Source organism: Atractosteus spatula, chromosome 7 (genome assembly GCF_055471065.1).
Source record: "Atractosteus spatula isolate fAtrSpa1 chromosome 7, fAtrSpa1.hap1, whole genome shotgun sequence".
Taxonomy (NCBI): Eukaryota; Metazoa; Chordata; class Actinopteri; order Semionotiformes; family Lepisosteidae; genus Atractosteus; species Atractosteus spatula.
This window is the reverse complement of record NC_142712.1, coordinates 61,578,152-61,595,822: the sequence shown is the minus strand read 5'-3', so window position 1 is coordinate 61,595,822 and position 17,671 is coordinate 61,578,152. Positions and strand designations below refer to the sequence as shown.

General features: G+C 41.7%; 1 protein-coding gene across 2 annotated transcripts in view; it reads right to left on the bottom strand.

The window, feature by feature from the left end:
* Window positions 1-281: 281 nt before the first annotated feature.
* Window positions 282-17,671, bottom strand: part of herc1 (HECT and RLD domain containing E3 ubiquitin protein ligase family member 1) — a 66,510-nt gene continuing 49,120 nt past the window's right edge. Inside the window, exons 53-78 of one of the 2 annotated variants that reach the window (XM_088920124.1) lie at window positions 16,906-17,042; window positions 16,333-16,533; window positions 15,648-15,778; window positions 15,262-15,461; window positions 14,448-14,568; window positions 14,175-14,321; window positions 13,822-13,923; window positions 13,480-13,653; window positions 13,068-13,361; window positions 12,639-12,704; window positions 12,430-12,555; window positions 11,703-11,841; window positions 10,769-10,950; window positions 9,975-10,130; window positions 9,422-9,544; window positions 9,234-9,336; window positions 8,391-8,560; window positions 6,997-7,135; window positions 6,486-6,655; window positions 6,006-6,175; window positions 5,751-5,916; window positions 5,184-5,260; window positions 4,132-4,384; window positions 2,946-3,098; window positions 1,967-2,272; window positions 282-953 (exon numbers count right to left, since the gene is read on the bottom strand). In XM_088920124.1, coding sequence (XP_088776250.1) covers window positions 768-953; window positions 1,967-2,272; window positions 2,946-3,098; window positions 4,132-4,384; window positions 5,184-5,260; window positions 5,751-5,916; window positions 6,006-6,175; window positions 6,486-6,655; window positions 6,997-7,135; window positions 8,391-8,560; window positions 9,234-9,336; window positions 9,422-9,544; window positions 9,975-10,130; window positions 10,769-10,950; window positions 11,703-11,841; window positions 12,430-12,555; window positions 12,639-12,704; window positions 13,068-13,361; window positions 13,480-13,653; window positions 13,822-13,923; window positions 14,175-14,321; window positions 14,448-14,568; window positions 15,262-15,461; window positions 15,648-15,778; window positions 16,333-16,533; window positions 16,906-17,042 — 4,192 coding nt within the window. In that variant the 3' untranslated portion in view covers window positions 282-767. Of the gene's footprint in view, window positions 954-1,966; window positions 2,273-2,945; window positions 3,099-4,131; window positions 4,385-5,183; window positions 5,261-5,750; window positions 5,917-6,005; window positions 6,176-6,446; window positions 6,656-6,996; window positions 7,136-8,390; window positions 8,561-9,233; window positions 9,337-9,421; window positions 9,545-9,974; window positions 10,131-10,768; window positions 10,951-11,702; window positions 11,842-12,429; window positions 12,556-12,638; window positions 12,705-13,067; window positions 13,362-13,479; window positions 13,654-13,821; window positions 13,924-14,174; window positions 14,322-14,447; window positions 14,569-15,261; window positions 15,462-15,647; window positions 15,779-16,332; window positions 16,534-16,905; window positions 17,043-17,671 lie in introns of both variants that reach the window. The other variant, XM_088920123.1, reaches the window with a different exon arrangement.

The following is a 17,671-nucleotide window of genomic DNA, read 5'->3' as shown; positions in this document are numbered from 1 at the left end:
TGAAAGAGTGTATTACATTTCTTTATATTATATTTCTGAACTGAATTGAAAATGGTTATTTCAGGGGTGTTCTTGTTTCTAAATTGGAGCTTTCAGCATCTTATCAGTGCATTACCCAATATTTCATTTTAATAGGATTGTCTCAAATGGAAGTTAATTCTTTGGTTATACATTGTTTTAATTTTTGTCATTTCAGCAGTAGGAGTTCTAATGTTTCATGTTCCAATTCCAAAATGACCATCCTCAGTATTACATCACGAAAACTAGGAAAAAATAAAATATTACTTAAGCATTTATTGATTTTTTTTCTGCTTGAGGAAACTCGGCACAGGCAATTCAAAATTAAAACAAAATAAATATATGAATATTTATGTAAAACGCTTCTCCCTAATGAAAAATTATACACAATGTACAATTTGTTTTGTTTTTGTTTTTTTTACCATTGGGCAGGTTCATTTATACATATTTCCCAACAAAAGTTAAACCATGTATCTCCATGCAAACGTAAAAAAAAGAACCCTGAAAATAGAATGAAGAAAAAACACTTAATGCACTGCTCCTGTTGATTGTTTTAAATGCTAATAAACCACAAGGAGAAATAAAAAAAACAATCGATTACGTTTGCAAGAACACCAAATATTTAAAACGTGGCCAGCTTCATAAGAGTTTTTAATCTAGGATTTCTACTTAAGTGATGCATCTTATGTTTCAATATTCTTCCTGCTACATAAACCCTTGGATCCATGTGACCTGATTGGATTTTTGTCTCAGTAGTCTGTGTCGGAGCCCTCTGTGTTGTCCACGTTGCGGGAGAGCATGTAATTGTCCATGTCAATGGATCGACAGTTGTTGATGGCGTAGCGCAGGCGCTCGGCCATGACGGGCTGGCTGGAGTACGGTGGAAGCCGGAGCTGAAAGAAGCAGGTCTGGGACGTCGGCAAGCTGTCGTAGGGCTGTTAGGAAATACAAAAATAAAACGCGTCCGTGAAGAATAGTTTTTCTCATCTAGTTGTATAGTGCAGGTTTTCTAAAGGCTAACTGCCCCTTGCATTGCAGCCTTGAGAGAAATGACTGCAAATGTTTCCATTTCTATTCCTTCAGACCAGATGGCAGTTTTAGGCCCATGAAGACCCATTATTGCGAACTGCCCTGACTTGTACAGCCTTGTCCTTGTCACTGTAGAAGCAAAATACAGGGTTAAGAAACGTCCAATATTTTTTTTTAGCTTTTTTGGCCGTGCTCCCCATTAATGCTCAGCAAAACACTACTTATGAATGACTTGGAGATAACTATAGCTAAATAAAGAAAAGAAAGACAAAACCATTAAGACAGTCCATAAATGTAATGCTAAATCATAATGCTAATAAAACTGCTAACACCATGTAAAAATTACTTAAAACATCAATGCCATATCTTTCTTCATATATCATTAAGCTTTAATCAGCATGTGCTGTATCATACATCCATTGTGTCAGATGTCTGGTGAGCAGGTTCCCAGGAGCATTGCTTTTATCCCCTCCATCAAGGTACTTCACTGAGATTGCATCAGAATGTCTAGATTTCTGTCAGAATCTACAGGGATTCATATATTGCCTAAAAATCTTAATGTGTTTTAAAAAATATAAAAAATAAAATTCAAAATTTACAAATTAAAAAATATTTTTACTTATCCCACCAGATGCGGATCAGTCAAATACATGTTTTTCTCATCTTGGCTCACAGCTACAAACCCAGCAACCGCACACGGGGGAGAATAATGAAGTGCAGGCTGACTCCTCTGACCCAGCTCCTCCATTGAGCCTCTTGCAACACATCACAGACAAACAGTTCTGTACAGGAGGCTCAGTGCCTTTACTGGCAGAACCGCTCAAGAGACCCAATTTATTTCTTAAACAGTTTCTGAAACTGTCTTCATCTCTGTGACCCTATGAATATATTTCAGAAAACTCAAAATCAGATTACATACCCTGTCAACCTTCATGATCTGAAATCTCTGGGAGATATCTGCGGTGTTGGCTGGTAACCGGGACCTTCCGGAGACGAAGCGCATGAACAGGACCCGCTCCTCGTTGGAGAACTCCTCCAAGGTTTGCCAAAACCACTGCACCAGCTGGTGCTGCTCGTCCACCTCCCGGTACCGTACCACCTTCTTCAGCACTTCCACAGAGATTTCGGGCATGCCGCACACCATCTGCTCCAGCTGCTTGGCAGTCAGGAGAGACAGCAGGGGCACAGGAATGATCCAGGACATGCCTTCCCGCACTGCGGCAACCTACGTGCAAGACAACAAATGGCAATTACAAAAGCAAAGCACATGGAAACAGTGCACACAGAACCAAAACGTGATCCTTTAAAACAATGCCTCGTAGCAGTTACCCAAAACCTTGGAATCAAAATAAATGAATCTGATTTGCACAAAGGTCTCGGTGCACATCCAAACCCTTTCTTCACGTCCAAACAAGCAAAACCACTCATTCAATTTTAGGCGTAAAAATTGGCAACATTTGAGATTGATTTTTTTAACCAGTTACGTACAGGAGCAGGAGATTTAATTTTGTCGAGATGTGTTGCAAAGAGCATTCAAAATAAGAAATGTATAGGGAGCGCAAATGCACCAAGGCATCATGTATGTTAGCCTTCAAATTCTTTCATGTTATTAATTTGAAATTAAGATCCTCATCTCCTAACTCAATGCAGTTGTAAAGTACTGGACTGAAGCAATGGAAGGGAACCAATTTGAAATCTAGTGTTGTAAGATATTAAGGGTTTTTTTATAAGAAAAGATTACTGTACTTGCAATTAAAAAAAAAAATGGTAGACCTTGTTTTGAATGGGAAACGGAGAAAGCCCTTACTTATTTTTTTATAAGAAAAGGTGACTGTACTTGTAATGTATTTTTAAAAAGGCAGACCTTGTTTTTAATGGGAAACAGAGAAAGCCCTTACTTGGCGATCCATTTCATGCAGTCTGTACTCAATTGCCCGGTCAACATATTCCTTCCTGTTGGAAAACGTGAGAGGGATGCTGTTTCCCCCCGGAATTATGGGGACCATTTTGCCATCTGCACTCTGGCCAACAAAGGAATCCAGAGGAATCATCTGTAATGCAGGACAGAAATTTTAATATTCACTAACAACATTGTGTTTGTAACAGCTGATTCCCTGAGGAATAGTCCCTTAAGATTCTGATAGAAGCTTCTGAGTAATTGGATTGGAACTGAAGGTTTTATACTTTTACTGATGAGTGAATACCTAAGCAGTACAAATCTGAATAGAGAAATCAAATTTTTACTCATACAAACCTTTTCTGTAATAAGTAAACCAACCAATGATTACTTGCCATAATCAGTAGCCATTGTGTACTGCATCAACCACATTGCTGAGTTTTTGCCGAGATCATTCACATTATAACTCATGTGTGGCTCCCAATGACTATCACTCGTATAGCACTACTAAGCAAGTTCCACACCAATGGTTTCAAAGGGCAATGCATTTCATTTCTAACAATGTTTGGCTTCAAATCAGATAGAAACACCTTTGCTACTGTATGTAGTCCTGTATCTGTTTGAAAGAGAAAGGTAACAGAGAGCAGTAAAGAAAAAGAGGTGAACTGTATCTGTAGTATCCCTCAAAAGCAAACCCACGGTTTCTGAGTTATAGTGCTGCACTTCCTCTGTAGAGAAGGAATAAAAAAATGTAGATACAATAACAATATAATGTAGATTAACAGCACTATGTGACATCATAAGACCAGTACCAAACCACACCAGCTTAAACAAAGAAACTCTTAGGCAGGACTTGGCATTTGCTTTGTAGAAACAATACAGTTTGCAAATATGGTAAGAATATAAACTAAACGTGAAAAATGTAATTAAATTCCAACTCCTCCTCAACACCCTTGAACACCACATGGCAGACTTTATCCCGTGACTGTTTTAACAAAGATTTCAGCGCCCAACAATGGGACGGCTTTTGCATCAGACCAGAATGTGGTATGTCAAAACATTTACTGTACGTGGTTATGCAACTATGTTCATGAGAGCTTTTACAACTTTATTACAGTCTTCTAAAACCTGACAGGGTTAGTCGAGACATGGCAAAAAAAGAGAACTCCTAAATCAGCGGTCCTTACATCATGGAAATTTTCCTCTGTAATCCCACTGTCTTCAATGTGAAGAATGCTGTTCAGAGTCTGGACATAGAGCAGATCCACTTCTTCCAGGTCTTCCAGAATGAGTGGGACACAGCAGAGTTGCTTCCAGACCATGGGGGCCAGGTGTAGGTCCAAAGGCTTTTTGGTGCGAATGGCAACACCCATTAAGATGCCGAGGAACTTGAACTGCATAAGGTGTTCATCTAAGCATGCAGAAGGGTTGAACAAGAATCTGAGAATGAAAGAAGACAGATACATACTATTACTTTCTCATTGAGCTTCTCCATCGCTGTCTGATACACAATGCATGCTACAATAGCTGGTTTAGGTAGTGCAATGGAATTATCACCTCACTGGAAGATAAAATATTACAGCACACACAGGAAGTATAAAAGTAGGTCATGCACCAGTTTCAATAGGCAAGAGCCATCAGAAAAGAGCTGTCATACCATTCTAGGTTACTGCCAGCAGGTAATTAGCTGTATGCAAGTCTGTAGATTAATAATGGCAAAAGACATCACTAATCATAGTAATGGTTTTACTTGTAATACTAAGTGGTAACTTACTTCAGACATTTAATGTCTTCAACAGCAGAAGCACATTTTCTATTAAATGTAAATTTTACAATTAAAAAGAAGGAAACAATTTTCCTTCATTTTAAATTGGTTTTAATCCTGGATTTTGCCTGTGTTAAGTCAGCACAGACTATCAAAACGATTTTGAAAAGGATTACACAGCAACACACCAAACATTGACAATTTGTCATTGTGATGATCAAAGTACATGGGACAAGTATGCAGTCCTAGACTTCTAACCATACCTGCTTAATCTGCGAGAGTTATGCAACCAGTGTTGTTTAAATTACAATTTGACAGTATGCCATTTAAAAGCAATGTTAATTACAAAACAAAATTCTTTGTGGACTTTGACGTTTCTGTTAGTTCCATTAAGTCACATACTATAAAGGAACACTCTTAAATTCTAGTTGCACATTCGGTGATGATTAATTTTTGTGCATCGAAATGTCTTACCTGTCTCTGTTATATCCCACTTCAGCAGTGGCATTTGGGGAAGGAATGAGGAGGTCTACAATTCCTGTCTCAAGTTCCTTTACAAAGTGGGAAAAAAAACTCAAATCAGCCACAAAACCTGTATTTCATTTGAACGAGCTTGTGCTTCATCAGAGCTTGAAATGAGAAAGTTTGGGATCAGAAGTCATTTTGAGCCACGCAGCATATACTCTCTCGGCAAATGGATTAGGGTGAAAATCTGCTTTTTTAAAGCTACGTCAGACGAGCTACTGTGCATGTTTTCATTAAATTTCAGTCTTGTTGTACTAGTAACACGTCCATTTACTGAGCAAGTTGCAGGATTATATTTGCAAAACATTTGGCAATTAATTATTTACTGTCCAATTTGAAGTGGGCTTTTAACCAGATCAGATTACAGCCAGATGATCCTGTCTGCAAGAAACCAAAACAAGATAATTTCTGTACCAGAAGCCAGATAGCAGAATTTTGCATTGTTCTTGCTTTGACAGGGTAAGGCTTTTCTAATTCTTGCGACACAGGCTCACACTGGGGCACCGACAGCATTACCTGGCACATTTCTGTTATGGTGTCGTCAAAAACTCCGCCGGCGTCGTCGGCCCCCTCTCCTACCAGCTTCACTTTCCAAGCCCGAGAGGGCAGGCGCAGGTCGGAGGCGTTCAGCTTCACCACCTGTCTGGCGATCTGCACGAAGATGGGCTTGCACTTCCGCCCTCTAAGGGAAGCAAAAGAAACCAGAAGGCTTAGGACAGGCCTTTGCAGGGACAAACCACAAGGTCATACAGAAATACAAAATAAACTGACCGGGTTGATATCCTCTTGACGGTGATCTGCGGGCCATAGTTCTTGCCCTGGACCATGGTTTTGCCTATGGAGCGCACCATGGGCAAGGTGTACACGCGGGGCGCAAGCAAGGGCCTCAGCTGCCCTTGGACTATCCCCCACGTTCCAGCGTTGTAATGCGAGGTACAGCTCTGAAACGGAAACAAATCCCTTCAGTTTTCCACGGCAGCAGCTACAAAGGTAAAGCTGCTGATCGGCAGGTGCCGATTCAAATAACAAAAAAGCTTCAAAAGCTGTTGAACGTGCCGGATTTTACCCCCCCCCCCCTTCCCGCAGAGTACGGAGGTTTTGCTTACTTTGATATCTAGGGACTTTTATTTGACCATTTAACAGGGCAAAAATGAACTTTGATTCATGTAATGGCTATTCCTCAGAGCTTCAGCGGGGAAACGCCTGAATTACCTTAGACCGGGGTGGTGGGATTCGCAGTGGGACCCTGACCTGGTTATTGGGGCTGAGGTTCAGAAGCCTCCATGACGAGTACATGAGGTCTGAGAAGTGGTAGAGGAGCCGCAGCCTGGCGCGGACTGTCTCCATACTGACTTCCTTCAGGGCGCTGTACTGCGGAGGCACAGAAATGGGCAGCCCGAGCTGCAGAGGCACCGAAGAACCTGCAAGCAGGAGAGAGCAGAGCTGAAGACATACCAAGGCTATTTAACATCATAACAACTTTAAAACCCAAGCTGCTGCTGGTATATTTGAAAAACCGATGGGTTTTAAAAGACTGGCAATTTAAAACTGTCAATATTAACTGTTTTGCTTGAGGCTTCCTATGGCAGAGGGCCCCAGGTTACCTGCTTGCAAATGTTTAATAGTAATATCAACATTTTGCACAAGTGGTAATTCGGTATATGTGTGTGGGATCAGATTGACCCTCGTCCAGTAGCAGGCTGACCAGTCACTAAAATGGCCCTGCCGGTTACAGGCATGCTGGGCAGTGAAGAGGGCTTACCTGGAGCTCTGGGTGGGACAGGTGGGGCCGTCCAGGCCGCACTGTGACAGCGGCCAGCGGAGATCTGGTGGATGCGTTTCCCTTGCAGTGCAGTCACCAGAGAGGGCTCCCTGACGTGATTGGTGTGCCCAAGTCCCAGCTACCAAGACGGCAATTCAAAAATCAGAATAAGGCTGTGGCAGCTGGCTCGTTATCCGGAACAAATAAAAGGATACCAAACAGCTCACACAACAACAGTGCATCTGGCTACAAGAACATATGTACATTTAAGGTATGCAAGTAAGTCCCCATGCCTTCAACTTTATGCTTACGAAGACCTTTTAACATCCAATAAAAAAAAACTACTTCTCGTACTTTAAAAAAATAAGTTCCAAAGCAGTGTCTAGAAATAATATACTGTTTTCCTGAAGTCACACCATAATTTACACATCATTACAAATGTCTTATGATTTATTAGTTATTACAAAACTTGGGTCTTGAAATAATAGTCTTCTTATGAACCTGTCTCCATATATCATGCTGAATAATTATAGGTCTCATTATATTTTTAGAAAGGGGACCGCTATAATATCCTACATAAATGTGCATGAAATATTCTTAAATAGAGTTAAGAAGTGAACCTAGTATTCTTCTGCTCAAATGAAATTATTTTTTTTGTCTTTTTGCTGTTAAATATTTTGTTTGCTGAGCTAGAAAATGACTTATTTAACCTGCTAAGAGGTGACAAAAGAAATTCATGCACACTGCACATTCCTAATGGTCTCATTTGTTATTAAAGACCTGGAACAATTATTAATTGAAGGACCAGCAGATATTTTCCTTTTTAAGATACATAACCTGTTTGATTATGATGAAAAGCTGAGTCATTAAGGTTATTACAGGATATTATACCATTTCAATCACAACGGCCCTCTTTATCGAGTCCTCATTAAATCTCTGCTTTTATAGTAATGAACAGCTTTTAGTTCCTTAGTTAGAAAATACATCAGATTTGAAAACCAAAGTGCCAAAAAAGTGTTTCAAACACTATGTTCGCAAAACAAATTCAGTTAATGAAAAACAACTTCATTACCATTATTTACTACATGCCTTTTAGATTACATATGACCACAATCAGTCCTGTTAAAAAAGTAAAATACAGAAATTCTTCACCATGAAGCATTAACTACTGAACACAAAAAGTATTTTTAGGGTCTTTTTGGATACAGAGAACTCAATGGAACAGGGATTATCTAGGCTTTTGTGGAAGGGGCAGAAAATCTGACCACAGACAAACCTTTGTACAAAAACAGGCCAAAACCACGTCTTTCACCACTGAAACATCACCTGATGCAACAGTTAAGACTTGTGTACAGTGAGAGGCTCCTCAGACTCCTGTAGGGAAAATAACTTACCTGTCCTTCCGAATTACTGCCCCAGGCGTACACGTCTCCAGTCGAAGTGAGCGCTAATGTGTGCTCTGCCCCCACTGCTATGTCCTCTATGAAGAGGCCCGACAGCACAGGGACTTGCTGAGGTCTGTTGTGGTTTCGTGCCCTGCCTTCTGGTAAGCCAATCAGCCGATCTGAAGACCAGAACATTTGGTAATCATTCAGGAATGCAAAATGTCTTATGCTAAATGTAGGGCAAGTCAGAGAATCTTCATTAGACAGACACTGTTTATTCTATTTGAGATTTATCAAACATTAAAAATTGCCTTACAAAGACAAAATAAAAATTTTTGAACATAAAAGACTAATAGTGCTATAGACCTAAGGCTGAAGGTATAAAATACAATGAATTAAAGAACGACATTCAGAAATTTACTCAGTGTGTTATTACTTATGTCTTGAATAGAATGACACTGTTCATTTCTACAGTTCAGATGATGTGATTGCAATGTACACTCAGAAACAGCTACTTTGATATTCAGCACAAATTGTACAGTACATCACACGACTGAGGAATACAGGTAACTGTAGATTAAACCATCAGGTTCTTTAAAAGAGCTATGGAAAAACATTAAACATTTCAGAGTGCAAGAAACATCAGAAAAGCTGAAAATAACACTCTTCAATTGAGTTCTTAAAAAAAATGTTTTCCCAGCCCATACACTGCCTTTTGTCAAAATACAGTTTTTCCATGAAATTAAAGGCGGACATGTAACAAAGACTTACAATTTCATGTTACCCCCTTTTCAGCAAACAATTTGCAGTGTTAAAAACAATGTAAATTAAATTCTTTAGAAGACACTGTACCTTGCCCAAAGGTGTAGACATGACCATCCTTTGTCAAAGCAACAGAGAACTGAGTGCCACAAGATACCTTTTTGATACCAATGCCACAGAGAACATCCACTTTCTGCAACAAGAAAGAATTACACTTTGACTGTGTCAGTAAAATGATTTAACACAACATGTTTACTAAGAAATTTTTCATATTCTACCTGTGGAGATGATTTCGCTGTTGAATTTCCTAAGCCAAGTTTTCCATAGTCCCCATCTCCAAAAGCCCAAACCATCATTCCATCAGCTGACACAGCCAAAGTGTGGTTCAGCCCACAGGCCACCTGAGAAGACAGTCACCATAAACCCTTTATCGCGAAGAGCAGCGATGCAATAATATTCCCATGCCATTTGTTATTAATGTGCTGATCGGTACACAAAGCGAATTTGGAAAGAAAGGGCAAAAACAATTTCAAAATCAGTCCTAAGATCCAACACCAATCTGGTCTCATGTCACTATTCAGAGCTTACAATGGGAAACAAGTCTCACTGGAAAGGAAATCGTTTCGAGTCAAGCCGGTTCATTGAAATGCAGGAAGATGTTCAAGAGGCGAACAAAAAGATGAGGTTCCTGAAATTAGGGTTTATATTCCCATTACGTTTCTCGCTCACAGCAAAGACACCGTTGCAATGGCTGTTCAACATTACATGTCATGTACACAGCCCTGTTCAAAACTGTCTTTTCTGAGACATTACGATACTTTTGTACCTTACCTGTCCAACCTGATAGCCTTCTAATGCTGTAACTCTCTCGGGGAGCTTCTTGTTGGAGGTGTTTCCCAGGCCCAATCGACCATAGTCCCCATTTCCAAAAGTGTACAGCTTGCCATCCGCAGTTACAACAGCCGAATGCTTGAATCCGCAAGACATCTGGAATTAAGAGGAAAACCGCCAGGCTCTGTCACACCCGTACAAATTAAACATTCATGTTTCTGAGGTGGTTGAAATCATGATTACAGCAAACACTAAAATGCACAGATCGACAAAAGAAACACGGCTACATTACAAAACAATGCCTCTTTGTAATTAAGTATTTGAGAAAAATCTTAATCCACTGATGATTAAGGAGGGAGGGAAGCTACGTCAGCATGTGTTGGCTGCAAAGGAACAAGTAAAAGTTCATTCCAAACTGAAAGGCGGAAACAAGACAAAATGGTTCAGCTTCTTCAAATGTTTCACCTTTATGCTTTTGACAACTGAACAAGTTTCACTAGCTGAAATGGTCTGTTGCTTCTTCTTCAAAGTTGAGATTAACCTTTACTTCTTCCTTGGCTGTAATGATTTAACAAGCAAAAGAATATTATAAAATAGTCCTATTTTGCTATGCAACTCTAAACGGCTTGGTTTTACTTCTACTTCCTGTCAGATATTTCTTCCATTTCAGTCTGCTTGTTCCTCCTTGAGTTGGAAACAGCCTGGAGGACTAGTAAAAAAGACGGTCAAAAAGACGACGGGCATGACACTGCTTTCACAAGCTCACAGGACGCCCTGCAGTGCTCAACTCTGACCTGCACCACCTCCTCCCCTTGCAAAGCCTCAATCTGCCTGGGGCGCCGCTGGCGGTCGCTGTTGCCGTGGCCCAGCTTGCCGTAGTCCCCGTCCCCCCAGCTGAACACCTCCCCGCTCTCTGTCAGGGCCATGGAGTGACCATCAGAGCCGCAGGACGTCACCAGCTGAGTCACCACGAACCCTACAAGATCAGATAATATCACTTGCATCAGGAATTTGTCTTTCCGCAGACCCCAGCTTGCTCTCCATGAGACACACGGACAGGGAGAGAAGCTGGGGGTCAGAGCGCAGGGTCAGCCATTGTACAGCACCCCTGGAGCAGCTGGGGTTAAGGGCCTTGCTCAGGGGCCCAACGGAGTAGGATTCCTCTGCCGGCCGCAGGATTTGAACCGGCAACCTTCCAGGCACAGGCGCAGTTCCTTAGCCACAGTTCCACCGCTCCGCCCCCAACCACATCACACAGCAAGAGTGGGAGCTCTGCGCTGAGGGACTCACCAAGACAGGGCACAGGCACTTCTGCCCCGGGATCATGCAAGACTGAGCTCACTGAGCTGGGAGAATCAAGAGTCTGCTTGCATCCTAATTTGCATGAGGCACTGGACAGCTTGTATCAGTCTTTTCAAGCAACCCAGGCAAAATGTGTTTGAGTATGAAACTATAACAAGCCTATTTCGGGAAAAGATCCTAAAAACCGAAAAGACAGCAGAGGAAACTTCCTGCAGCACCTAGGCAACAGGAAAATTGAACTATCTCTTCGAAACCTGGATAACTTTAAAAATCCACCACCACCTCTCCAATACACATGCACAAAGACACAAAGGCGAAAGGACGAGATTAACTGCAGGCGTGCCAAAACACCCCATTTTCCCCATGTTTTGAAATTCTTTTTGCTTATGATTCTATTTCCTCCTCTGGCCGCGCTTCCAGCTGTACCTTGCAGGGCTGAGATGACGGTTAACACGTGCAGGTCGTCAGAGTTGCCCTGTCCCAGTCTGCCGTAGCTGCCTTCACCGCAGGCCAGCACCGTCCCGTTAGCCTGGATCACAAAGGTGCAGTTCTGGCCGCAGATCACCTACAGCAAGAAGGAGCAAAGACCTCAGTGCCTGCTGTGGAAATGATAAATAGAGAGCACCGTGTCCTAAATAGACTCGCTTTACTAATGTATCTTTCTAAGAATAGGACCACGTAACTCCTATATGAAAATATGAATAATGAAGAGATCGACTGGAAGCTAATTTCCAGAAAGCAATCACCTCACTAAAAAATTGTTTCCTCACTAAGATGAATTCATTGGAAAGAATTAAAAATGACCTCCACACAAGACTGATTTGTGTAGAATGAAACTAAAAATAAGTGCTAACCTTTTCTGGTCACATATGTAACAAAAATCTGTTGGATACCAAAGTAACTGGAACACATTCCCTCTCTGGATACACAGTGCTCAAAGGTAAACTGAGAAATAATTTTTAAATGTTATTTCAATTTAAAAAAAGCTAATGATGTTTTTTTTTAAATTCAGACATGGTGACAAATTTCAGAATAACTGACAGCAGCTAACCCCCTTTTTATTTCTACAGATGTTACAGTTTCCAGTTTTGCACCTACTGGATAACAAGAGTTGAGTAACACAGAAGGTGAGAAAATGGGAAATGTTTCATACATGCTGGGCCTGTGAGAAAGAGGGGGCTGAAGTCGGCACTAAAATGTTTCTCCCAGCTTCAGCCAGTTGCCCGTGTCGGCCAGCTCCCCAGAGAAACACATCGCATTTTCCACCAAGGTGCCAGTCCTGCAAGAGATCACCAATGTCTAGGTGAGATACTTCTGCACACATGACCTAAATACCAACCTGCTCCCTCCTGCTGTCCTTACCTCTGGTCTTGTAGTTGCCCAGGACATAATCTGCTCATCCATTCCAGATATCCATTTACTGTTGTCCTAAAATACATAAACGTAATATTTCAATTTTGATACAAATTCATACAACCACAAACTATTTTAGTACCAATGCAATGCAGTTGTGTCTGACATTCAGAAATACATACACAACTATCAAAATATCCCACAGGCACGGATGGAGAGAAGTTTAATTTTCGTTCTCATCTTGAAGTCTCATAATATGTAATTAAAGTAATACACATATTCCGTCAGCAAGTAATATTCCGACAAATGTGGCTCTGAATCACCTCCAATTAGAAATTAGAAGGAAGGTCTTCATGACACTGCCCCCTTGCAGCAGAGCTGGCACTGTCAGAAGACAGTAGTGGAGAGAACGGACACACTGCGTTATTGAGCCCATACCATGAGCAGCGCCAGCTCCTCTTCTGGCACCGGCTCCAGATCTGGTACAGTGAAGGACCCTGGGAAGTGAGCGCCTCGTGCCAGGGCCTCTGCTGCCTTGACCGTGGTGGAGAAGCAGTCCAGCCAGGCCCACTCGCTGGGGTTCCACGAACCCAGGTCAGGAGGGCAGTGCTGCAAGTGGGGGGGCACTGGCGGATTGCAGAGCAGTTGGTCAAGTTGCAGTCCAACAGCAAGGGAGGCAAGACACTGCATGTAGGGGCTGTGAACCAGCTGGTCACCACAAACCACATGAGGCTGCATGAGAACAAGACCAAGACGATCAGCCTTCCATACTTTGGAACGTTAGTTTCAAACATCAACAGCACATAGAGGTCATACGATGCAACATTTCCCTTTTTTCCCCATTTGGTACCTTCTCATAGGTATACTGCTCCTGTAACATCACTGGTAGACGCTCCAGAAAGGCCCTCATGCAGGGCGCCATGTTCAGTCCCATAACCCCCTGCTTCTTTAGAGCTGTTCTGCATGTCGCTAGAACATGGTGTCCACTTATAAAATCTGAAGTGCAGCTCACAACAAGTACGTCCTAAAAAATAAACATTTCCATGGAGACAATCAAGAAAAAAAATAATATAAAAGTGTGAACATACATAAATCATAGTCGTCATTGTACACATACTTTTTATAAAATTTGCAGTATATCTAAGAAATGCACGTGTATTTGCTCTAAATGACTGTATGCATGAATTTTTACCTTTGATCTGTTAGAACAAGCTGCTACACCCACATCAGGGATCCAGGCTATATTTTGAATGGCCCCAGATCCTGCCACCACTGTTTGCAGCACTGACCCATCCTATAAGCAAAAGAAAACTTATTTTCAGCACTACACAAAATACAGGTGCTTTATATTATAGAAATCCAAGTCAAGCCACTGCTACAATTCCAAAAAAATCTATCTGGACTTGAATGTGCATGTACGACATGAACAGCCTTCACTAACGGTCATCTGAATTTCAACATTAGTAATAAACAAACTGTTCATTTATTGTGATGTCCTGAGTTTCAATGCTATAAACTTTTCTCTGCAACAGAAAAACCTCTCACCCTTAGAGACCAGATGTTCATAAGCCCTCCAACACCACCAGACACCAAAGCCAGCCCATCGGGACTGAAAGCTACAGATCTTACTGGCGTGATGTGACCCTTGAGTTGAAAAACACAAACTGCACCATCCAATCTTCTGTAACAGTCCTTTAAGACAAAGACAAGACATGAAAAGTCCCAAAAGGCAATCTCTAATGTTCAATACTTCTTGCTAAAATTCAGAAAACACTGATAAGGAAAAACAGCTACAATATTTGCGACATGGATCCATACCCTCATCTTTGTTTTTGTTTCCATTTCCCACCATTCATCAGATCCCCCAGAACTTAATTCAGAGTGGCTACAAGTGTCCTGAGGAACAGTCCAGACACACACCAGTCCATTCTGACAGCACCTGAAGCCCACAGACACAAAGCAAAGGAAATGTGTCATCACTGTCACTCTGAATGCAAGACAAAATGTTGCCGTCGATATATTTATCAGAATTTAAGTAAGACTTTTATTATTTTGCTTCCAGTAAATAACCTAGTCCAATTAGGCTATTCCATCTTTTCTAAAATAACAGTATAGTTATATACAAAGCCAAATGAGAGATACTGTGATATTTATTACTCTGAGTAAATAATAGCCTATCTTTTAAAGTATGATTAGATAGCTGTAGTTTTTATGGCAATTCTGCATCCTATTGTAACATGGATCTTAAAAAGTGCTTTAAGATCAAGCTGCAGTTATGGTTCAACTTGAACAAGAAGACATGGGAATTATAAATAGACTCTTTACAAATATAGACGCATTTACAGTAAAATAGGAAGCACTTTTTTAACACACAGGGCCTGGGAGTGTGTAACAAGCTGCCCAGTCATGCTGTTAAAGCCAATACCTTGGCTTCTTTCAAAAAACACCTGCATAAAACCCTAAGATCATTCAGCTTCTAGAAACCAAACAAGCAGGTTCGACTGTATAACCTCCTCCCTATTGTGCCTGTCTATGTTCTATGTAGAGATGCTCTAAAAATGCTTCCAGATAGAAATTATTAAGTTCAAATTCAATTTGTAGCAAAACAAAGATCACTGTTCCCGGTACTTACGTAGCGAGCATGTTCCGGGGCTTGGGACTCAGTCCTGGCAAGCCACACCAGGCTACTCCATTGACTACTGCAGGGTGAGACAGGGACTGCAGGCACCGCCAGCTACCCCCACTGCAGGCCCACAACTTCACAGTCTCCTCTTTGGCACAGCTCATGAGGATCTGCCCAGTGGGGTTCCATTTCACTGATGATATTGATTCCTGCAGGGACGCAGATGGGTATTGTAAGTCACAGGCATCCATTACTTTAGATATCCCTATGGATTTTTTACACCAAATGAAACAATACTAATGTTACAGTGCCTCTGAGTGTCCTAAAATCTTACTAGTTTAGTTTTTATTTATTCCTATCCTCAAAAGACCTTTCCTTCCTTAAGACATAGTTACCTTATGGGCGTCAATGACAACAATGGCTCCTTTCTCCAGGGGCTCCTTTGTCCCAATCAATAGCTTCCCATCAGCATACCCAACAGCAAAGGGCTTATCCTCACTGTACCAAGCAATGTGCATAACAGCAACTAGAATGAGAGTACAGAATTTCAGCAGCAGATATTTTGTTATGAAGCCAGCATTAACCCTCCAAATTCTATCACGACAGGTGCCAACCCTTTTGCAAAAGAGAAAGAGATAGCTCTTTACTTTGGAAATTGGGTTAATGCCTTACTATAATGCAGCCATCTTTACCAAGTAGGTAGGGTAGGTCCCCTTTTCAGGTCATAAAGGCCCATGGGGATTGGGGGGCAAGGGCCACCATTTTTCTCAACCATCCGACACTGGAGGTGGAGGTGATGTGGTCAGCATCACGCTCCGGCCGGCCTATTACCCCCGAAGGGTTAAACCCCGGTACTCATTTGGAAAGCAGGCTGAGTGGACCTGGGAGCTGTCTGGAAGGAATTAGAACTACCTCACTGGCCCCTACCTGGGACTGAACCCGGGACCTTCCAGTCAAGAGCTAAGCAGTTTTTCCAAGCAGTTTAACCCAATCCTTTCAGCTCCCAAAGTGTTGAATGATGACCGAGTAAGTAATGGATTTATAATTAATACAACACAACAACTTTCAGCCGAGACTTGCCATCTTTCCTGTAGCAGTGCTCAAGCTCCAGTCGCTGCATGGTGGAGGCATCTGCCACCTCAATCAGGCCCAGAGAGCCATCCATACGCCCCACCAGCAGCACTTCCAGCGTGTCCCCTGCCCACACGGAGACGGGCCCTTCCTCGGGCCAGGCCAAGGCTGATACCCAGTGAGGCTGCATGGCCAGCAGACCTTTGCCTCCTGATGGAGGCACAAAAAACAGAGAACGCTCAGTGACACAAGTGTGTTCCATGTACTGCCACTAAAGGTCAGTGCGTTTAGGAAGTGTTTTTATAAGGTCACCGCTGATGAAATATAAAGAACATGCTGACAGAATTACTGGATTTAAAACCTTAAACCGCTGGAGAATTGGACAGTGCCCAGGTTTATTTTTTTAAAACCATCTGCTTACAAGTTAGCCGAAAATAAAATGCATCCACACTTTAGAGGAAAACGCCATTTTTAATATTCTGTGTTTTTGTGTGAAGGATTTCATATTTGCTTTTGGTTGACCTGTAGATAAGAAACAAAATGGGTCAAGAAGCACCAACAATGACAGCAAATAGTTCTCACCATTAACTTGCCAGATGTTGACCATTTTCTCCATGGCAGCTGCTAGGTACTTGCCACTCACACTCCAGGACAGTGGAGACAGGCTGGGGTCACTGGGAGAGCCCAGGTTACTCAGACTCTCCTCCGATGTGCTTTCCCTAGGGAAAACAAATGGACAGATACAATTTACTCATTACTCATACAGATCTCAGATAGGAGACCTATATTATTCGTAGTTGACATGCTTATAAAAAAAAGGACTATGAAATGAAATGTCCTATAAAAATTCTTCAAACAGAAGTTATTTTCTACAGAACCTTCAAACAAAAATATCATTTAATTTTCCATTTTCAAAGAAATTTAGAAATCTATGCGTCAGGTTTTTACAGTTTGTCACCGATTAATATCTTTTTATTATAAACCCATCCAATCAGGAAAATGCTTAAGCTTTGCCAAATCAGACTTCAGCACTGCATGAGAGAATGAGGGCATGCCAGATCAATTAATCTTTTGACAAACTGCAAGCTCTACAGTGCCTCACAGGAGAGTTAAAGCACACTGGAGGAGCACTGCATCTCTCACTATATCACTGCAAGCCTGCAGGTGGCTAACAAGTCACAGGCTTCACTGAGAGGACTAAGACTGGCTACCATTCACTCCACTCTGGAAGCATTCTGCCAATTGTGCAGCACTGAATAGGGATCCTGCTCATACCCATCAAGTACCATGACTCAGGCTCAAACTAGGGATTATCTGGGCTTTAGGGCTCATCTCGTACTTTTACTTA